We start from the raw sequence: 18,287 nt of genomic DNA, 5'->3' as shown, positions 1-18,287 counted from the left end.
GGAGAGCCCTGGGTGACCTGCTGTGGTTGTGGGTTGTACCATCCACACTGATTTACCTCAGCCCTTTTGTGTCTCATGTAGTTATTCTCATTTACCCATCCAGATATCTGCGGCTCCAGATAGCTCTGTGTGTTCTGCCTACACTGGAGGGCTGATAGAACATCCTGCTTTCAAAAAGGGAACGTATTTATGTGTTAAAGGGTAATGGCAGTGCATTCTGATTCTTTGTGGTCAGTGTAATTTAAATTAGGCATATAGTTCTCTATATATACACATAGCCATACATATATGTGCAAGAGTGCAGGGCATCTTGCATTTAATTATTTGATGAGGAAAAAAATGAATTCTGACAGCAACTTAGAGAAAATATGACAGCAGAACAATTAAAGTTTCTGTGCTATTTCAAGTATACAAAACCAAGATCCAAGTGCATTAAAATAAAGCAAGTAAAAATATACAAGCAGCATAACTAAGCTGAGGTTTTGGAGCTGGCTGAACAACAAAGGGAACATGACAACTGTCAAACATCTTAAATCTCTGAGAAGTGGCACCTCAATGGAGACGTTTTGGGTATGATGTTAATAAGATTTACATTTGTCTTGCTCTGTTTGCAGTTTCCAGCTGAGTTTGGAGGGGTCTTCTTTGAAGATAGCATTGAAGATACAGGCTAAGTGAAGGGAGCTTGGCTCTGAAAATAATTGGAGTGGTTTTTTTAGTCATTCATGAGAATGAAGACTGTCTTGAAACTATTTTTGTTTTGTTTTGTTTTGTTTTGTTTTCTCCTTGGTGTCCAAAGAAGGGCAGTGAATCTGGTGAAGGGTCTCTAGAACAAGCCTTATGGGGAGTGGCTGAGGGAAGTGGGGTTGTTCATCCTGCAGAAAAGGAGGCTGAGGGGAGATCTTATCACTCTCTACAAGTACCTGACAGGAGGTTGTAGCGAGGTGGGACTCAGTCTCTTCTCCCAAATAACAAGTGATGGGACAAGAGGAAGTAGCCTCAAGTTGCATCAGGGGACATTTAGATTGGGCATTAGGAAAGAAATTTTCTCAGGAAGGGTTGTTAAGCACTGGAACAGGCTGCCCAGGGAAGTGATGGAGTCACCATCCCTGGAGGTAAAGTTGTGTAGATGTGGTGCTGAGGGACATAGTTTAGTGGTGGACTTGGCAGTATTAGGTTAACAGCTGGACTTGATCTTACAGATCTTTTCCAACTTCAAGGATTCTATGGTTCTAAAAAAAAAAGCCTTCTTTATCCTTAAAAGAAAATGGTAGAATAGAGAATTCATATGTGCCCTTAAAAATTAGAAAGATAATATTTTTAGAAGGTGCATTCTTTCCAAACTAGAAGTATTTTTTCTGAAAAACATTTGAGGTTTGATTTGTGTGTTTGAGTTTGTTCTTCTAAATATCTCAGTATTCCCCTGTGTCTGATAGCTAAAGCTACTTGCAGCCTGGAGATATTCATGGTGGGAGAATCACTTCAGTCACTCAAAAAAACCACATCTTCTAATGAATAAACTATTCAAACATTTCTTATTGCTGAGCTGCAGAGGTCAAAGTGATACTGACTCACTGCATGGCCTTGGATAAGTCATTATCTCCCCTCTCCTTCCTCTACTAAACCTGACTGTTAAATAGTTCCTTGCAGAAGAGGTGTGAGAAACAATTAGCTAATGCTGGTAAAATGTTTTGAATGCAAATTGTGGTTCACAGGTGCTAAGACTGGCTCCCATCAGTCACCATTAGTGGATTCTGTCATTTCCCAGCCCCTGATTTTTGGTTCTTAGATCTTTCACTTAGTGGAAAGCAACCAGGATGGACTCAAAAAGTCTATCAGTATTCGTACTTCTATTTTCAGATGTTTTAATAACAATTCTCCATTGATTTTATCTGCTGTTGGTCACTTTAATAAATGGAGATATTTCCTGCTCTGCAGGAAATTGTGTTCCCTACTAGCCCAAGGATTAGTTTCTTCAGTCTGATAGCCACTCCTGGCTATCAGACAGGTTCCCATTTAGTATAATATACACACAGAAGTGCCTCTCAGTTCTGTTCTAGTGTGTCACACCTTTTCTAGAACGGGTTGTCTCAAGGACCCCTGGAAATAGTCCTCTTTTTTCTTTGGTGTTGCAAACTTACTGTGCTGTTGATGGGCTAGAATGAATTCCCATGATAGCTGGCAAAGGTGAGGATGGAATCTTGAAGCAAAGTGTTATTCTTCATGAGGCAAATATTTTACATGATCTATTCCTTTTCCTTTACGTGATATACTTTAAATGTTCCAACATTATAGTCTGTGCATTTATCAAAGGGTGCCCAGCATGGTGGTGAAGAGCTGATGTATGAGCCAGGCTCTGACCCTCCCAGGGAGTCTGAGTGTCTGCGGCTGCTCGCTCTCTCGCTCTGTGCTTGGTGCTGCCACAGCTTCCCACTTGCAGCAAGGCTGCAATGAACCTCATGGGAAACACTCCTCCAGAGTTTTATTATATAGAAACTCCAAAAAAACCCCAAATTAGGAAGGTTTGGGGTTGTAGCAGAGTTACTTCACTGAGAGAAAGCTTGGTCTGTGAAGTCACACGGTGCTTTCTTCAGCGGAGTGGGGCAGTTCCCAGGGTATCAAACTATAGTCATTAACACAAGGAGGGAAGAAAAGTGTTGAAGGACCTGCTCCTGCTCCACTGAAACCTGTGCCTGATTTGCAATTGATTTTTAATGGTGTCAGGGTGAAGTTTCTGCTTAATAATTACTCACAGACCTGTGCAAAACATCCCTACCCCATCTGAAATGGGGTTGGACTCTGACTTGGTGATGAAGGGGTGGTTGTCTGCACTGGCTTGGCCAGCTCAGGGGCCTCTCTCAGCTCCATCTTTCTGTTATTGAACCCCAACATGGGGTTTTGGTTTTTTGCAGTATGTTGGGTTGTAATTGATTTATGTTTTCATGTAAGAAATGCTTGTAATGCATGGGATGTGACTGTTTTTAGTAAGATGAGTATAATTTTTCTCCCCATTTATAGGATGGCTATTTTTCCCACCGACCGAAAGAGAAAATGCGAACAGACAGCAATAATGAAAATTCAGTCCCCAAGGACTTTGAAAATATTGATAACAGTAACTTTGCTCCCAGGACTCAGAGGCAAAACCACCAGTCTGAGCTGGTGAAAAAACCCCTTAGCAAGCAAAAGGAGCACTTGAGAAAGAAACTGGAAGAGGAGAAGATGAAGGAGAACTTGCTGCTGGGGAAGAACTCCAATGAGGTGGTGCAATTCAGTGATCACCCTGGAAAAAACAGCAGCAGCAGCAGCAACAACAACAATTTGAAGGAGATTCACAGGTCTCCCAGACAGCCTCATTTAAAAAAACCTGGAGACAGCTCCCCTGAACTGAGATATGACCAACCACCAAAGTGTGAGGTAACGGGCAAAGAGGCAATCTCAGCCATGTCCCGGTCTAAATCTAAGCAGTGTCGGCAGGAGATCGCAGACGTGTATTGTCAGCACAAGCATGGAAAGCTGATGCCGGAGAAGGTGACGCGTTTCTGTACGCTGGAGGGTAAGTTGGTAGCTGGTGAAGGAGAAATAATACGGTGTCCCGGGGGAAGAGTTCTGTATAATTGAAATGGCCTTCTGATGACAAACTGGCTTTATTGCAGGAATGTATAATGTGCCTGGTCTGTGAAGTTGAGGGAGGGATTGAGGATGTTTTAAGCAGGAAGTAATATGGATATCGCAAGATACTTGGTAGATTCCTGTAGAATTTCTTTTTCCTTTGCTTCCACTAGATTTTTATTAGGCTGTCTTCTCTAGTATTCAGCTGCTACTCCGGTTTCTTTTAGTTCTTAACCTACAGATGCAGAGAAGCATAGTCAAAGCCTTGTTATTCTGTAGAGATTTTGTTTGCTTTTTGGGAATCAGAGAACAGCCATGATGAGTTTGGGTGCCTTATGCTAATCGATAAAAGAGTGACGTTGCTGCTGTGGCCATGTGGCCATTCTTCTGGCACAGTGGAGTCCTAGCTAATAACCAGGACTGCTAAGCATTTTGATTATTCAGAGAATTATCATAAGTATAACTAAAAAAATATCCAAAAGCATTGGGAAAAAATACGATTTTGTGGCTCACTTCTATTTTTAATGTTTTTCAATCAACAAAAATAATGTCCAAAATCACTGTTGTAGAGAGTAGTTTACTTCTGCTAGTCTAAGCCAAGCTTTGATGTGTTGCTTTGGGTTTCTCCGTGCAATGAGATGCATGAGGTATCTCTCAGCTTGCTGTCTGTTTGTATGTGTGAGCTGACCTTTTCCTACTTCTGAAGAAGAGGTGCTTCATGTGCCACCATTCAGTTAGCTGTAAGCTTCCCATGCAGTAAAGTATGTTGTTGGTTTTTTAAATAAAAAAGCAATGATCGGTTGATCAGAGTAGGTATTGATCAAGGAACAGCATTACCTGCAGCAGCAGTCCCAAGTCCCCATTCTGTAATTGGCACTTTGGCCCATGCATGTAAGGATATGCTAATGCCTTTGAGCTGAAAGTGCAGAGGGATTTTCACAAACAAGAGAATAGCTCTTCCTTTGAGATGGTGCAGTAAATGTGGTGAGCTGTGGGGATTAGGGGGTGTTTAATTTCTTTCATTAGTTACATCCTGTAAGCCCCAGGGCTTGCTTGTTTATTGCACCATCGCAAGGCACTGGTTACTATTGGGTGGTTTCGGTGTGGGAGGGAGGAGGGAGGAGGATCTGTGTTGCTGTTGCCTAAATTAGGAGGTTAAACTCCCTGTACAGACTGGAAAAAAAGGAGATGCCCCAGAGGATGTTTCCAAACAAGAGCATCTCTCTGTAATAGGAAGTTTGGGAATTTTAGTTTAGATGGTGCATATTACCAGGATGAGCAGTGTGAGCACCCCATTTCCCATCCCAATGCGTCTGTGACTGTTTTGTTTCGTTTTGTTTTGTTTTTTACCATGTCTTTTTTGGTGTTTTTTCTCCCTTTCTTATCATGTTAATACTCAAAATTGTTAAGCTGGGTGGGCAAACGTTGGAAATAAAGAATTAATGGAGCAGACAGAAGACTTGGTGTTCAGTGGGAAGCAGGGAGAGGGACAGCAAAGGCAGCACAAGTTGAAGAAAAGATAAAGGAACAGTAGAGTGGTAAGAATTGAGCAAAACTAGATGTCAATGACAGGCTGAGTGTCAGTGAGTACCTCTCTGAGTGCCCCTGAGGTACATCTGGTGGAATCCACTGTGATAACCATGTCCTTGGTATGCTTCACTCTTCTTCACTAACGTCAGGAGGATCAGCTCTGGTCTCTGAGAAAGCTGATGGAGGTGAGCGTCTTGCAGGTACTGGCCAAGGCTTTTTGGAATCAAGGGAATCTCTTAGTAATGTCATTGATACCTCGTGTGGGGTAAATGCATCACGTATACAAATACGCAAACAGTATCCTGGAGAGGGCAGGAAGATGTGTTGTCGATAGTGTGGGCTATTTTGCACACACCTGTGATTCCATCCTCTGCCTCCCAGGGATGCGGGCTGACTTTTCAGAAGTTCTAAACAACTACCGTTTTTAAAAACAGGCTCCTCAAGAAAAACGTGTTGCTTCTTTCTTAAATGCAGAATTTATTTTGTACTCCCTGTAGTCAGGATAATAGCAGGGTCTTAGAACCAAGAACAGTGTCACCTTTTGCACTTGAAATCTTTTAGTGTGTATGTGCATTGCACGCTGGTATAAATGCTTCCTTTGTAATACAACACAGTAAAAGGTCCAGGAAAACTGGGAGCTATGAACATGGCTAAAGAAATGGAGAAGTTGTCCATATATGATCTTATTGTAAAATACATGTGAATTTAGAAACAAATCATGAGGTGTGGATATATAACACATTAAAAATTAAGTGTAAAAAGACTGGCTACAATTTTTAGGTTTTCAGTGCAAGAGTTTCATTTAGATTTCTATTTTAGGCAGCGATGCTTGTTAAAAAGAATAATTAGGGAATGTCTTGACTTAGCCATATGGATCCTTGTGGAAAATGTTGACTTTTCTTTGCCTTGAGGTTATTTCCCCTGCCCATGCTGACAGCTGAAGTCAACCACTTCTACAGCCAGATTTTCTTGGCAGAAAATCTGGACCTCCTGTGTTACATATAGGGTTGCTCTGGAGCAGATCTGTGAGGTTTGCTGTGGGGAAGTGATAAAGCAGCAGCATATTGAATGGGACTTGAGGTGCTTATGCAAGACGTGCCAGTGCACAAGCAGATTGGGACATCAGGCCCAGGGAGGAGATCCAGATTTGAAGTCACTTCTCAAGTGTCTGAATACAGATCTGTTAAGACAGACATGTAGGAACTCCAGAACTGAAAGTACCCAGTGCTTACTGGGAGGTGATATATGTGTGTATATACATATGTGTGTGTATTTATATACATACACACACATTTATATACATAGATACAAAACTTGGTAGGCACCCTAAAATGTATGGCCCTGTTAAAGATACATTGCCTGAATTTAAGTGTGTTGTGGTCTCTGATCTCTCCTTGCCACTGCAGAACATAAATACTGCTGTTGTTCACTCACAGAGTGGTTCCATCCTTCATCTAAAGTGTCATCATCAACCGCAGAGGTCTTTTAAAGGAGTTTAACTTGGTTCGGGGAGGTTTGTGAAGCACTGGCCGTCAGCTTTTGGGGATGTAAGACAGCGCATTGTTAGGATTGCTGGTAAGGGAGGTCTGGGTACAGGTCTTGCCACTTTATGCATCACAAAAGCTATATGCTGTTTGTCAGCAAAAGTCAGACATCCATGGACGGCATCCATGTATTCAGCGTCTGAGTTCTGTTCCCTTCAGTCTGGTTTGAAAAAAAGGTTTCCTGTCTGTTTTCAGCAGCACATTCATCCATTATCCAACATATAAATGTGTTCCCAGTGCTATGGTTTCCACTGAGATGTCATCCAGCATTTAATCCCTTTGGATCCTGTCTCAGCAATCAAAACCACAAAGTTGCTAAGTGTAGCTATCAATCATGGACATGACTCCATCCAGCTGGATTGTCATAAATGTTAAGTGATACGTTCACTTGAGTGGTTATCAATGGGAACAGGATCTTACAAGCTCTTTCTACTTTCTTTTAAGTATTTTATTGTTTCCAGAAGCAACAGGCAAAAGAAGTTGAATATAACTGCCTTCGGGGTGTAAAAGAAAGCTGTTAAAACCAAGAGCATCATATTTACTACCTGTTTGACATGCAGGTGTTATTTCCATGAGAGTAAGAGGACATGGGCTGCAGTCCCTGTAAGGACACTGCAGAGAGACAGCGCTGCTGAAGCAGCAGGACAGTACACCGCCGTGCTGGCAGTTACCTGACCTGCAGAGCGTGTGAGCTGGCATTTCCCAGTAAGCCAGTCCTGAAAACAGGGCACAGATCCCACATGCCACGGAACAGAGGGTTCATGCCCAAGGCTGGAGGCACAGCCTAAGCCAAAGTCGTGGCTGAGATTGGGCAACTTGCAAGTCGCCCTTTGCTCGGAAAGGAATTTGTAGAAGTGCATTTTGAGGAGAAATGAAGTCAGATAAGAGGGGAAAAGTAGGTTCAGCACAGAATTAGATGAGGAAAGGGCAAATCCAGTCCCATACAGGCTGGGGAGAGAGTGCAGGGAGACATCCTTTTGGGGAGTTCATGTCTTCTCAGGAGACATAATCTTGAGTTCAGCAATCTGGGGACAGTGTGGCAGATTGTTTCCTTGCTGGGGCTATCTCCAGGCTGGTCCTCTTCAGGCCAGACACTGATTCTGGTGGTGTGCCAGTCTCACTTCTGCTCACTAAAGCTGTTGGTGGACCTGGATCAGCCACCTCCCTTCCTTGTCTGCCATCATACATGGCCCTCCTCTTGTGCAGAGGTACTGGGAAGAAGCAGGAGTTTCAATGCAAATTCTTGGCTTTAAAATAAGCTTCACTCTGTACCTAGATAAACTCCTCTTAGCCTGGATTATTGGGCAGCAATGCAAGTTCAATTACACAACTCCATGTTTCCGCCTGCATATTGAAGTTGTAACTTCTACTTGCAGTCTCCCTTCTGCGATGAAAAAACCCAAACTTCTGACCCAGTGACTGGATTCTGGCCTCAAATTCTCTGGGTTTTCTTTCGCGTGGATCGCAGTGGCTCTGAATCCCTTGCCTTGCAAGTTTGCTGGATGTGCAGGATGGTTCCTCCTTAGTCATTGGCACCAGGTCCGAGAGTCACTGCAGGCATGATGCCAAGTGGCATCTGCATCAGTTCTCCTCTGGGGGGGCTTCTCCAGGCTGCAACATCCCCAGGGGAGACTCTGGCCTAATCCTTATCATTAATTACCCATCTGGGTTTGCGCTTCACCCAGATCTATGGCCAAAAGATCTATAGACCAAAAGTATGAAACAGGGTTCTTTTGAAGGGTGTTTTCTAAGATGTGGTTCTGGCAAAAGAAATTCCCTAGGAAAGCAGAGAGCCTCAAGTGAGCCTGATTTATTTCCCCTTGGATCTTCTGTTGTCTTTTCTTGGTTTATAAATCAAACAGATTTTCTGCTGTGAGACTTTCTCCCTGGTTGCCTATTGATAATGCTGCTCTGGCACATTGAAGCAAGACTTTTTGGTTTCATACAGGCTGCTGAGAAGAAAATTTTCCATTTTGTTTTTGAAAACACAGGCTTATTTTGGTTTCCAAACTGAGAAAAAGGGCTCTGGAGCTCTGTTTACTGAAAAATTTACACAGGTAATAGCAATCTGCATATCTATAATGTTTTCATCTGACTACTTCAAAGCACTCAGCAGAGAGGTATGATTTGAAGGAAGAGAAAAGATAAGCCACTAAGATGCCAAATATGGGATGGAGCAGAGCAGTTCTTCAAGGCGCGGAAATGAGAGCATCATCTTTATAATTTTAAAAGAATGGGAGCCGTAACTAAGCAAACACAGAATTTCATCTGCTCAGTATGCATGTGTGTGCACATTGTGACATAAACGTATGGCTTTTTTTAGCTTTCACATTTTTGGCAATGTGGTTTCGGACTCACTGTGTTTGATCTAAAGATTATTGAACCCTAAATTTGTCTTTTTCTCCTGGTTTCAGGATTCCCAATGACATTTGCTGCTTTTTCTTTTTCTGTCTGTTTAATCTGTTAGCGTGACAAAATTACTGCGGTGAGCTATACAAGGTTTAAGGAGCATGTAAAAGCCACTGCACATGCAGCCCAGACAGTATTTTAATTTGCTGCACCACAGATGACTCCAATTGCAATAAATTTACTGTAAGTAGACTAATTGCAAAATAACCCTAATTGAGCAGTTATCAGCGAACAACATCCTGTGGAACAAAACTGCTTACAATTAATAGCATTTCAGCAATACGCTGGTATTCTGCAGAACGCTAAGATGTAATTACCCCGCGTACAGCGATTGTGTTCTGTTCTGGAAACCATGTTTTCGGCACTTCTTGCATTATAAAGGGCCATTTCAAGATTCAGTAGTTGCATTTTAGGGAGAATGAGTTTATGAAATAAGTGACGTGTCTCTCGTCTTCCCCTCCCTACTCTCACAAAATCAGTGAAGCTGTGGCACTGCAAGGAGAAAAATGAGATCTCGGGAAGAATGTACGTTGCCAGTTGTTCTCATATTAAGTTTTATCCTGGCCACACATGCAGGTTTAGATATTTAAAACTAGGATGTAATTAATGAAAGGATACTTCCTTGTTTTGGCTGAAGACAGACCCTACTTCATTGTGGGGTTGAGGACTGGAGTATATCATTTACGTGATGAAAATGGAAGGAAGATCTGTGTACACCTTGCAAGGGAGCTGGAATTGCTAGAAGTGTCCTGGTGGCACCCCAAAACTGGGTAACTTTTTTTGCCACCTCCCTGCATCTCTGGGGACAGCTGCATGTAAAAGACAGGAGACTGGTGTTTGTCAGGAATGGATGAGCTTGTGGCACTGCAGAGCTGAGGGATTCGTCTCACAAAAAAAAAGAAAAAAGCCATTATGAGCACAGGCTGGCTCTCTCAGCGTTGTCTTGCATAGTTTCAGCTTTGGTTTTAGAGGAAATTCAGTGAGAGGAAAACTGTATTGGTTGTCTGTGCCAATTAATCCTTTCATTTAAATACAGACAAGTTTTTTGTAGATCATCTTCAGATTTAGAAGGGGTAGAAGAAAATCAGACTGATGTTGCTTTGTTTTTCCCATGTGATGATGCTACTGTGTGCATGTTTTTCCATGTTAGGTCGGCCTGGTCACCTGTGGCTCTGGCAGCTGCAGAGCTGGTCCCTGACAGACCAAGGCAGCAGACTTGCAGGAAAACATCTTGATTAGTGGTATCTTAAGGAAATGCTGAGAGCAATGCATGGCACAAGGAATGGAGGGCAGAAGGGCTGGGAAATCTATGGTCAGCAGCCCTAGTCCTCACCAAGCCTTTGTTTTAGAAAATGATTTCATTTTATGGAGCATTAAAGGGGGGAGCATGGGCAAGCATGGGAGAGGATAGTGGCTAAGTATTTCCTTGCTTCAAACCTCCTGGGAAGAGAGCATGAGGGTGGTAGAAGCTCAGTGAATATTTTGATAAAGATTATTGTGTATGTACAGAGATGGAAGAAAAGTGCTTAAGTGATTGCTAATGCTTCCCAGTGATCCTGAATTGGGTGGACAGATGTTGGGGGGAGTCAAATGCAACAATGTTTAGAAAAAATTATTGGGATGATGGTACGAGCTCCAGGGTAACAGAAAAACCCCAAAACAAAACAAAAAAAAACACCACAAACAAAAAACTCCAAAATAAAGCCATCAAATCCAACCTTCCCTTGTAGCAGGAAAACTTGAGCCATACTGGCAGTCGTGTTTTTTCTCATGTAAAATAGGTGTTGGACCTTTGAAGTGGACTCATTACCGTGATTTTCCATAGGCAGACCTTTAAGAGGAAACAAGGCATCTATTTCTCTTTTTCAGTGCTAAGCAAGCAGCTGTGCAATGTGAATGCACGGTACTGAACTGAGCTTAAGGTTGCATAAGCAGCGTCAGTGCTATATGCTTTCCCTATTTGACTTTGCAACCATAACAGAACTGTGTTAGTGTCATTGTTACATACTAGTTGTAATCAGGCAACAGCGTCTTTTAGATTTGCTTTTGGTTTAGGCCCAAAATGTAATCAAGGACACGAGGAGGTTGCTGAGGCTGTCTCACTAGAAATTTAGCTCTGCCTTTCTAACTACTGCACCTCTCTCAGTACTGTTACTTATTGAAGTAATACTCTGTTTTCACAGGAATCTACAGCTGACGAACTATTATTTTGAGAATGAAAGTGTCATGTCCCAGAAATCCCATTCTAGCTGCGGCTCAAGGCTGCCACTGCTTGGTTTGAACTCAGTGGTACTGACAGTATTATTTTAAAATAATTGAGGGAAAAAGTCTTGACATTCAATTTCCTCCTCCTAAGCTGGGGCAAAAACCTTTCCTCTCTTGTGGCTTCTTGAAACAGGTGCCTCAGCTATTTACAGAGCTGGCTACAGGATTGCATATGCAGTTAAAAGGAATGCACCCTTTTTCAGGCAGGCTTTTGAAAAGGAACATTTATTTGATGTAATTCAGGAGTCACGGGACTTTATGAGACCAGTTACTGGTTTGTAATGTCTTGCTTTGGAAATGAGAGTTGTTTAAAAGATCTACTCTGAATTGAAATGCCAACAGTCGAGGCATGAAGCCAATCTTACAGGACATTAATGCCATTTGAAGACTCCAAATGGCAATTTAGTTGTTTCTGTTGCAAATATTTCTTATGCAGAAGGTAGTTTTAAAACATCAGTCTTTTTTCTCCCTGGGTAATCATGACTTCTATAGAAAAACCTGAATGACAAGAATCTGTAGCTGAGCAACCTTGGAAAAGATTTTGAAATTGCTCAGTGTATATTTGGTCTTCCAAATCAGAGCTTGTCTTTGATAGTCTGAGAGTGTTTTAGAAATGAATAGCCCTGAATCTCCACTCACGCTATTTTAACATCCGTGACATGTCACTGATTTATCATGTAGTTGTGTCAAAAAGTTATTCCTGATTGGCACCTTTGTAAGGAACAGCAGAGTACTCCCAACTCCCAGTATCTGCTGCCATTACCATCTGGCTTAAGTAGAATACACGTTAAACTCTGAAGGATTCTATTTACAGTTTTACTATAAAATAAGTTACTGGTTTTAAAGTACTGGCCCTGCTGAAAGGTCCATGGCAAAAGTCCATAATTTTCCTTCTCTAATTTTCTCATCAGCCTCCAGGGAGGCCAAAGAATTTTTCAGTCTTTTCTCCTAGAGCTTACTGAATTATCACTACCATCTTTTATGTTCTGTGTTTACCCATCTACTTTCTTTCAGTGGATGTCACTGTAAGAATGGTGGGAGACTAAGCCAAAAACCAGAACTGTACTGCAGGAGAATCATCAACTCAAACTCTGCTGTTATTGTAAATAATTTAAATAGCCATTTTATATGGCTATTTATGTGTGAAATTAGTAGTATTTGTTCTGCAGGACTGAATCACTTGTTTCCTTTTAAAACAGAAGTTCTCCATATTGCTGTTCTTGTGATAACAACAGTGTTCTCTGGGTGGTGTAGCCAGGAGAGCGTTGGCCATACTCCAGTGGCTGCCTTCCCCTGCCACAACACCTGCTCTTGTGCTGCGACAAATTTTCTCGGTGTAAAATTTTGAAGAAAGGCCCTTCTACCTCTCCATGATGTGCTTTGTCTAGACTGAGCAGAGTGGGTGTGCTTAGGCTGGCAGTGGATGATACGTTTTCAGCTCGTCAGCAAGCGTATAAAGGCTGGATTCAGACTTGGGTTTGGGTTTGCTATTCTTTGTTACTGCAGCAGCGCGCTGGTTGTGTTTTGGAGGGACCATGTTGTTCTCAGCAGGCAGGGAAATTCAGTGAGAACTTCAAGTTAACACTTTTTTTTATTGTTAACAGCAGTATGATGCTGCCTTTGAGTAGTGCCAGGAGTTCAGAGAAAAAATAAATGGCTCTGTTGTCATGAGTCAAAAGCTTTTATTTAGTCAGTGCTTTGCTTACCTTGTATTATTCCCTGAGGAATCAGTGCCATGGCAAATGAAGATTCTTGTAGGAGGACGCCCTTCTGACCTCTGTCGTGCTGATGGTTTCAGGGCCACCTTTGTGAGTTTGAACATGAAATCTTTATGATGTTGTACAGACATCACATAATCTTTGTGTGGATCAGTTTGAAGCAGCTCACCTACAGAGCTCAGCTCCCACTTTCATGCTAGTTCATCTGGCTTGTATTTGCTTACTGTAATGACCAGTTGTCCTTGAGGCATTAGAGTCTGCAACAGGTGTAGGTCTTACCAGGGAGCACCACAAAACAGAAGCTGTCTGTCGGATTTTTTTTTCTGCGTATTAGGCTGGAAACCTTAGTACTCAACTGAAGTTCAAGGCAGCCCTCGGTGTAAATAGAATATAGTTGCTTGTAACATTCTCTGTGTTGCAAGGTGATTGCTTCTCTGAAATGTTTTGCTGAAGTCTTGATTCATTTGTATAACTCATTGAAAGTTGTGAGAGAAACCCCTCACTGGTGAGAACATACCTTTGTTTGTGATGAGCTGTAAAGAGCAGCTTAAGCAGTCTCACTGCTTACTCATCTGTGTTTTTAATTGGAAATGAAGGTTTCCAGCCAGCCAGTGGGCATTACTGTGTGGTGGAGTATTTTAAACCATGCTACTTTTAGACTGAAAACTTCTATGGTTGTGGTGTGTTCCTGCACTGCGTAAATTGTTGAGCTTGACAGTAGCACGACTAAACAGAACCATACATTTTCATGTTCTCCATCTATTTGTGGGCTGTGATTCATTTTGGGCAATTTACTGAATAGTAGAGAGGAAAAGGGAATTTTAAATGAGGAATTTACTGCAATGTATGTTTTAGCCATTCGTACTTTCTCTTTTGCGCCTAGGTGTAGGTGCTCTGAGAGAATTTCACTAAGGTATCTGTAAATCTCAACAGGTTTGAGGATCTGTCCTGAAGTCATTCTCTCTGTTTGAGCAAGAATCACATTCTTTGGTCTCTTATTCAAAAACGTTGTAAGGAGTACAATCCCTTACAGAATGGAAAGCTGGGCAGGAGGGGGAGCTCAGCCTGGCTCAGTCGCTCGCCTTGCCACAGTAAACTAATGGCAAGTGAGGGGTGTGGCTGAGATTAATTATGAGTAGAGCTATTGACTTCTACACAGCACACACTCCCAAGCCACAGGAGAGCGAGGCCACATGGAGCTGATGTGTTTTTGAAAATAACTCTACCATTTTCTGTCAGGAGGTGACCTCAAATCCAAGCTTCTCATGAAGTTTCAAAAGCTAGGGATTTGACTGAAGTTTATTGCACTAGCTTTGATGACCTGTCTTAAATAATGTCTTATTTCAGTAACTTTATTCAGTAACCTTTATTAGTGCATTTTAAAATGTCTCTATGCATTTCCATCTCTGAAATTTTAAGATCACTGGGGAAAAACAAGATCATTTTGTTCCTATAGTAGCAAGAAAAGATCAAAGAAAGAAAAGAGGTATTCAGGACTGGGGATTCGTGTCTTACCGGTCAATGGGAGTGTATAGTCCAAAGCACAGCACATCCACACAATATCATCTTTGTTTTTCTTGATATTTTCTGTTGCTGCAGACTGCAAAAATTTAAGAAAAAAATGAATGATGTTAGAGAACCCCAGTGCAAGCTTGAAATAGTTTAGAGACTTCTACTCCATCCAAGCAGAAGTCCCATTTAGAAGGGGAGTAGGGGAAAGATTCTCTTGTTGTCCCTATTGTAATGGGTTGGCCTGGCTGGATTTTGGTGGCAGCGGCAGGGCGGGGGAGCTGCAACGTAGCTTCAGCAAGAAGCTGCTAGAAGCTTCCCGGGTTTGTTAGAGCCAATGCCAGCTGGCTCTAAGAGGGACCCGCCGCTGCACCAAGGCTGAGCCTATCAGTGAAGTGATAGGAGAGGAACACCTCTGTGATAACGTATTTAAGAATGGAGAAAAAGAACTGCGCCACAACAGCTGGCACAGAGATGGAGGATGAAAGAATATGATGAAAGAATATTTTTTTAAAGTCTGTTTATTATAATATTACCTGAGGTGGTGATTACTCAGATTAGGCATTAGAGACCTCCCAACTAAAGAGTGACAGCAAGAATATCCTCCATAACGCGGTATCATAAGCCAACCATATAAGCACTAACTACAAGGTAAGCCCTAGACTAGAACTGTGGAAACTTCGGTTTCCTTCCTTGATATGTCACAGGCTGGTTGGGACACCTCAGACAATTCATATTGCTGTTAACTTGGTTTTTAAGTGGATTTTAAATCCTGTTTATCAGGAGCCTTGGAAATACTTTTTTTTTACAAAATAATGAAAGCTTTTCTGAGTCCCCTAAAGGATTTTACTGAATACAAGTATCTTTAAGGAGGAAAATGGTAACAAATTCCTCTGAAGTCACTTAAATTAAGCACTAGAATCTACAGTTCTATCCCTGGAAATCCCTGATGTGTTGCTGTGGGATGAGGGCAGATGGGAGCGCTCCAGCTGTAGATCCAATGGGACTTACCCTGTCTTCAGTGAATTTATTAACACGTCACTGGGTGGCAGGTCTCCAGCTTTACACCCTGGCGATGCACAAAGCGAAATTGGAGGAGAAGTTTTCTGTAACGTTTCCCCTCTGTTTTCAGCTGTTTGGCTCAGCGGCTTTGACCCAGCACAGGAGCTGGTGTGTGGTGGCAGCTGGCTGGGGCGGTGGGAAGGGTCGTCAGCTGTGCGAGTAGCAACTGATTGCTTCTGCATTAGAGACCTTAGAGTAACTTTCTCTCGTGATAAGGTAGCTATTAGCATGTCTGATATTTTTTGCACCAAACCAAATCCATTCCCTTTGTTTAAGGGTGGTTGGAAGGGAACTGTGTTTTAATTATCATACATTTCAAAGACTGCCCGGTGCTGTATTAGTTTCAACAGTAAATTTCCTAAGGTAAAGTACACAAATTTTTCATTATGAATCAGCTACCCATGAAAGATTGGATTTAGGTCAGAATGTATTACGCTACAGAACTGAATCCAATATTTAACATAATGTCAGATATCTTGATATTAGAGAATTTTAATGGCTATGCAATATTATTCAATGATGAAGTTATTTCAGTTGTGTAGTATATGTCTAGGCAATTTGATGTACAGAGCCTTGAGATGAAAAGTGGATAAACATAGAAAATGGTGATTGATTAGTAGATGGGTGCGATAATGTCTGCCTTGATATACCTTTTATTGTTAAATTATTTATCTAATGCAATCTCTTACACTTTTAGGAGTCTTTAAGTTGGCATTAAATCGATGTTTAAATCTTCACAGTCAGAAGGGCCTCGTAACTCAAACTGATAAATATCTTCTAACATATCAGGAGGAATAATGATCCATCTTAATATCTGAAAGTAGGAAAGATATTATTCTTTTTATTTGCTATGAACCCCTGTAGAAGGACTGAGCCATAAACTGGATGAATTAAGATTAGGAGACAGAAAGAAAAAGTAGAAGGACAAACTGTAATAGTAGTTTGTCTGGGAAATTGAGAGCAAATCCTGTTTGCTTTGAAAGATGAGGAAAAACTTTCACCAGGACTGGGGAAAAATAGACTGAGTTGGCATTCGCAAGCTGGCTGTCCTCAGAGGACACACACGAAGCATTCCAGAGGTCAGTGGGGTGGCTTCTTCTTGGAGGTGAAGAGAAGGGCCACAATCACTTTGTCTGTCAAGGTGTATCGAGCATCTACCCCAGGTGACTAAGCCTGCCTTGGACTGGAGTGTGCTCACGGTATAGAAGGTACGTGGTGGATCAGTGGAATAGAGACATGTGGCCTTGGAAAAGCTGGAAACCAAAGTACGGGATGGTGTTTGGATTCGTCCCTCAGAGCTAGTGGGTGAGATTGATCCCGTGCAAATGGCCATCGAAACAGCCCACACATGTTGCTCTTCCTGCACACGTTCCCTTGCCTAGAGTTCGCCCAAATACAGATCAGTCATTTTGTATGGTGTTGTGCAGAAAACAGTATAGGTGTTTTTTATTTCTTGTCTATCAAGTGTTAATGGCAATAGCTGGATTATTTATCTAGAAGGCACAGCTGAAACTGCACTTTGCTGTGTCCCAGTTTAAACACTAGAAAGAAATATTAAGGACAGTTAATGGGTGAAAAAAAATAATAGTCCTCATTGAGATGGTAACTAAACCCAGTGAAGAGTGACTGGGAAATGCAAGTTCCTTTCTGCCTTAAAGGCTGTGATATTACTGAACCACCAAGGAAGGAATTTCCATTGAATAATAGGAGGCTCTTTCTTTTTTGAGGTGGAGATGGAATAAATTATGCTGTGGCTAAATAGGATCTCCAAATGAGTTTTAATCTTCAAGCATTACAAATTTATTTCAACCTATATCTAAACATATCCAGCTGCAATGGCACAGACCTACCCTAAATAAACCTTCAAAACTTTCTGGGTTTGTCCAGAATTCAAGCAGGGTGTGAAAACCATGCATCATCCCTGAATAATACATTTCAAAGCTGATGAAATGTACTTCATCGTTTGCATAAATCTTGAGTAGAAGTAATTGTGATTTCACAATTTTCATTATCTTAGTTGAGAACTGAAAATTATAATTGTTAGCTGCCCTAAATTGATGTAGCTTCATTTAGATAAAGCAGTGAACCTAACTGACCCGGCAGCTTCTCTGAAATGCCATCATCTTCCTTTTGAACAGCATTTGCCTGTGCTGAGGCAAAAGACAGAAAATCCTACATTTCTTCAGATTAATTGGATTAAACTAGACTGGAGACTGTGTAGGCATTTAGCATCCCTAAAACTTCAAGCTTCAAAGAGCAGTTCCTCCAGCTGTTCAGCTCCCTACCTGGGCTTGTTTATTGCTTTGAACATGGGGATATACTTTTATGATCCATAATCATCCATAAAGAAATTCAAATGTTATTTAAAATGCTCTGTTGGGAAGGCTCAGTAGTTATTAATTAATAATGCATCAGTAAAGCAACAAAAAGGCAGGTAGAGATGCAGTTAGAAGTATTGGCTGGGTCTCTGCTGCCTTCAAGATGATATTTATGTCTCATTTCCCCAGGGCTGGCTCTTCGGGGTGTGTTGGCTTTGGATTCTCCTCTTCATACTCCAGCCACTTTCTTCAGAAAATACTGACTGATGCATGAATATGTCTGTAATTAAAAGTAAATCGAAATGCATGTTAGCATGCGCGTTAAA

The 18,287-nt window shown here is 41.7% G+C and overlaps 1 protein-coding gene across 1 annotated transcript in view; it reads left to right on the top strand.

Annotated features, from left to right (window-relative positions):
- The first annotated feature begins 2,887 nt into the window (after window positions 1–2,887).
- The window catches only part of XYLT1 (xylosyltransferase I), an 86,431-nt gene continuing 71,031 nt past the window's right edge, over window positions 2,888–18,287 (top strand). The window contains 2 exon segments of the mRNA XM_009878075.1: window positions 2,888–2,908; window positions 3,016–3,550. Of these exon segments, the coding sequence (XP_009876377.1) occupies window positions 2,888–2,908; window positions 3,016–3,550 (556 nt within the window).

Source organism: Apaloderma vittatum, unplaced genomic scaffold, assembly GCF_000703405.1.
Source record: "Apaloderma vittatum isolate BGI_N311 unplaced genomic scaffold, ASM70340v1 scaffold10411, whole genome shotgun sequence".
NCBI lineage: Eukaryota > Metazoa > Chordata > Aves > Trogoniformes > Trogonidae > Apaloderma > Apaloderma vittatum.
This window is presented reverse-complemented; position numbering and strand designations above follow the sequence as displayed.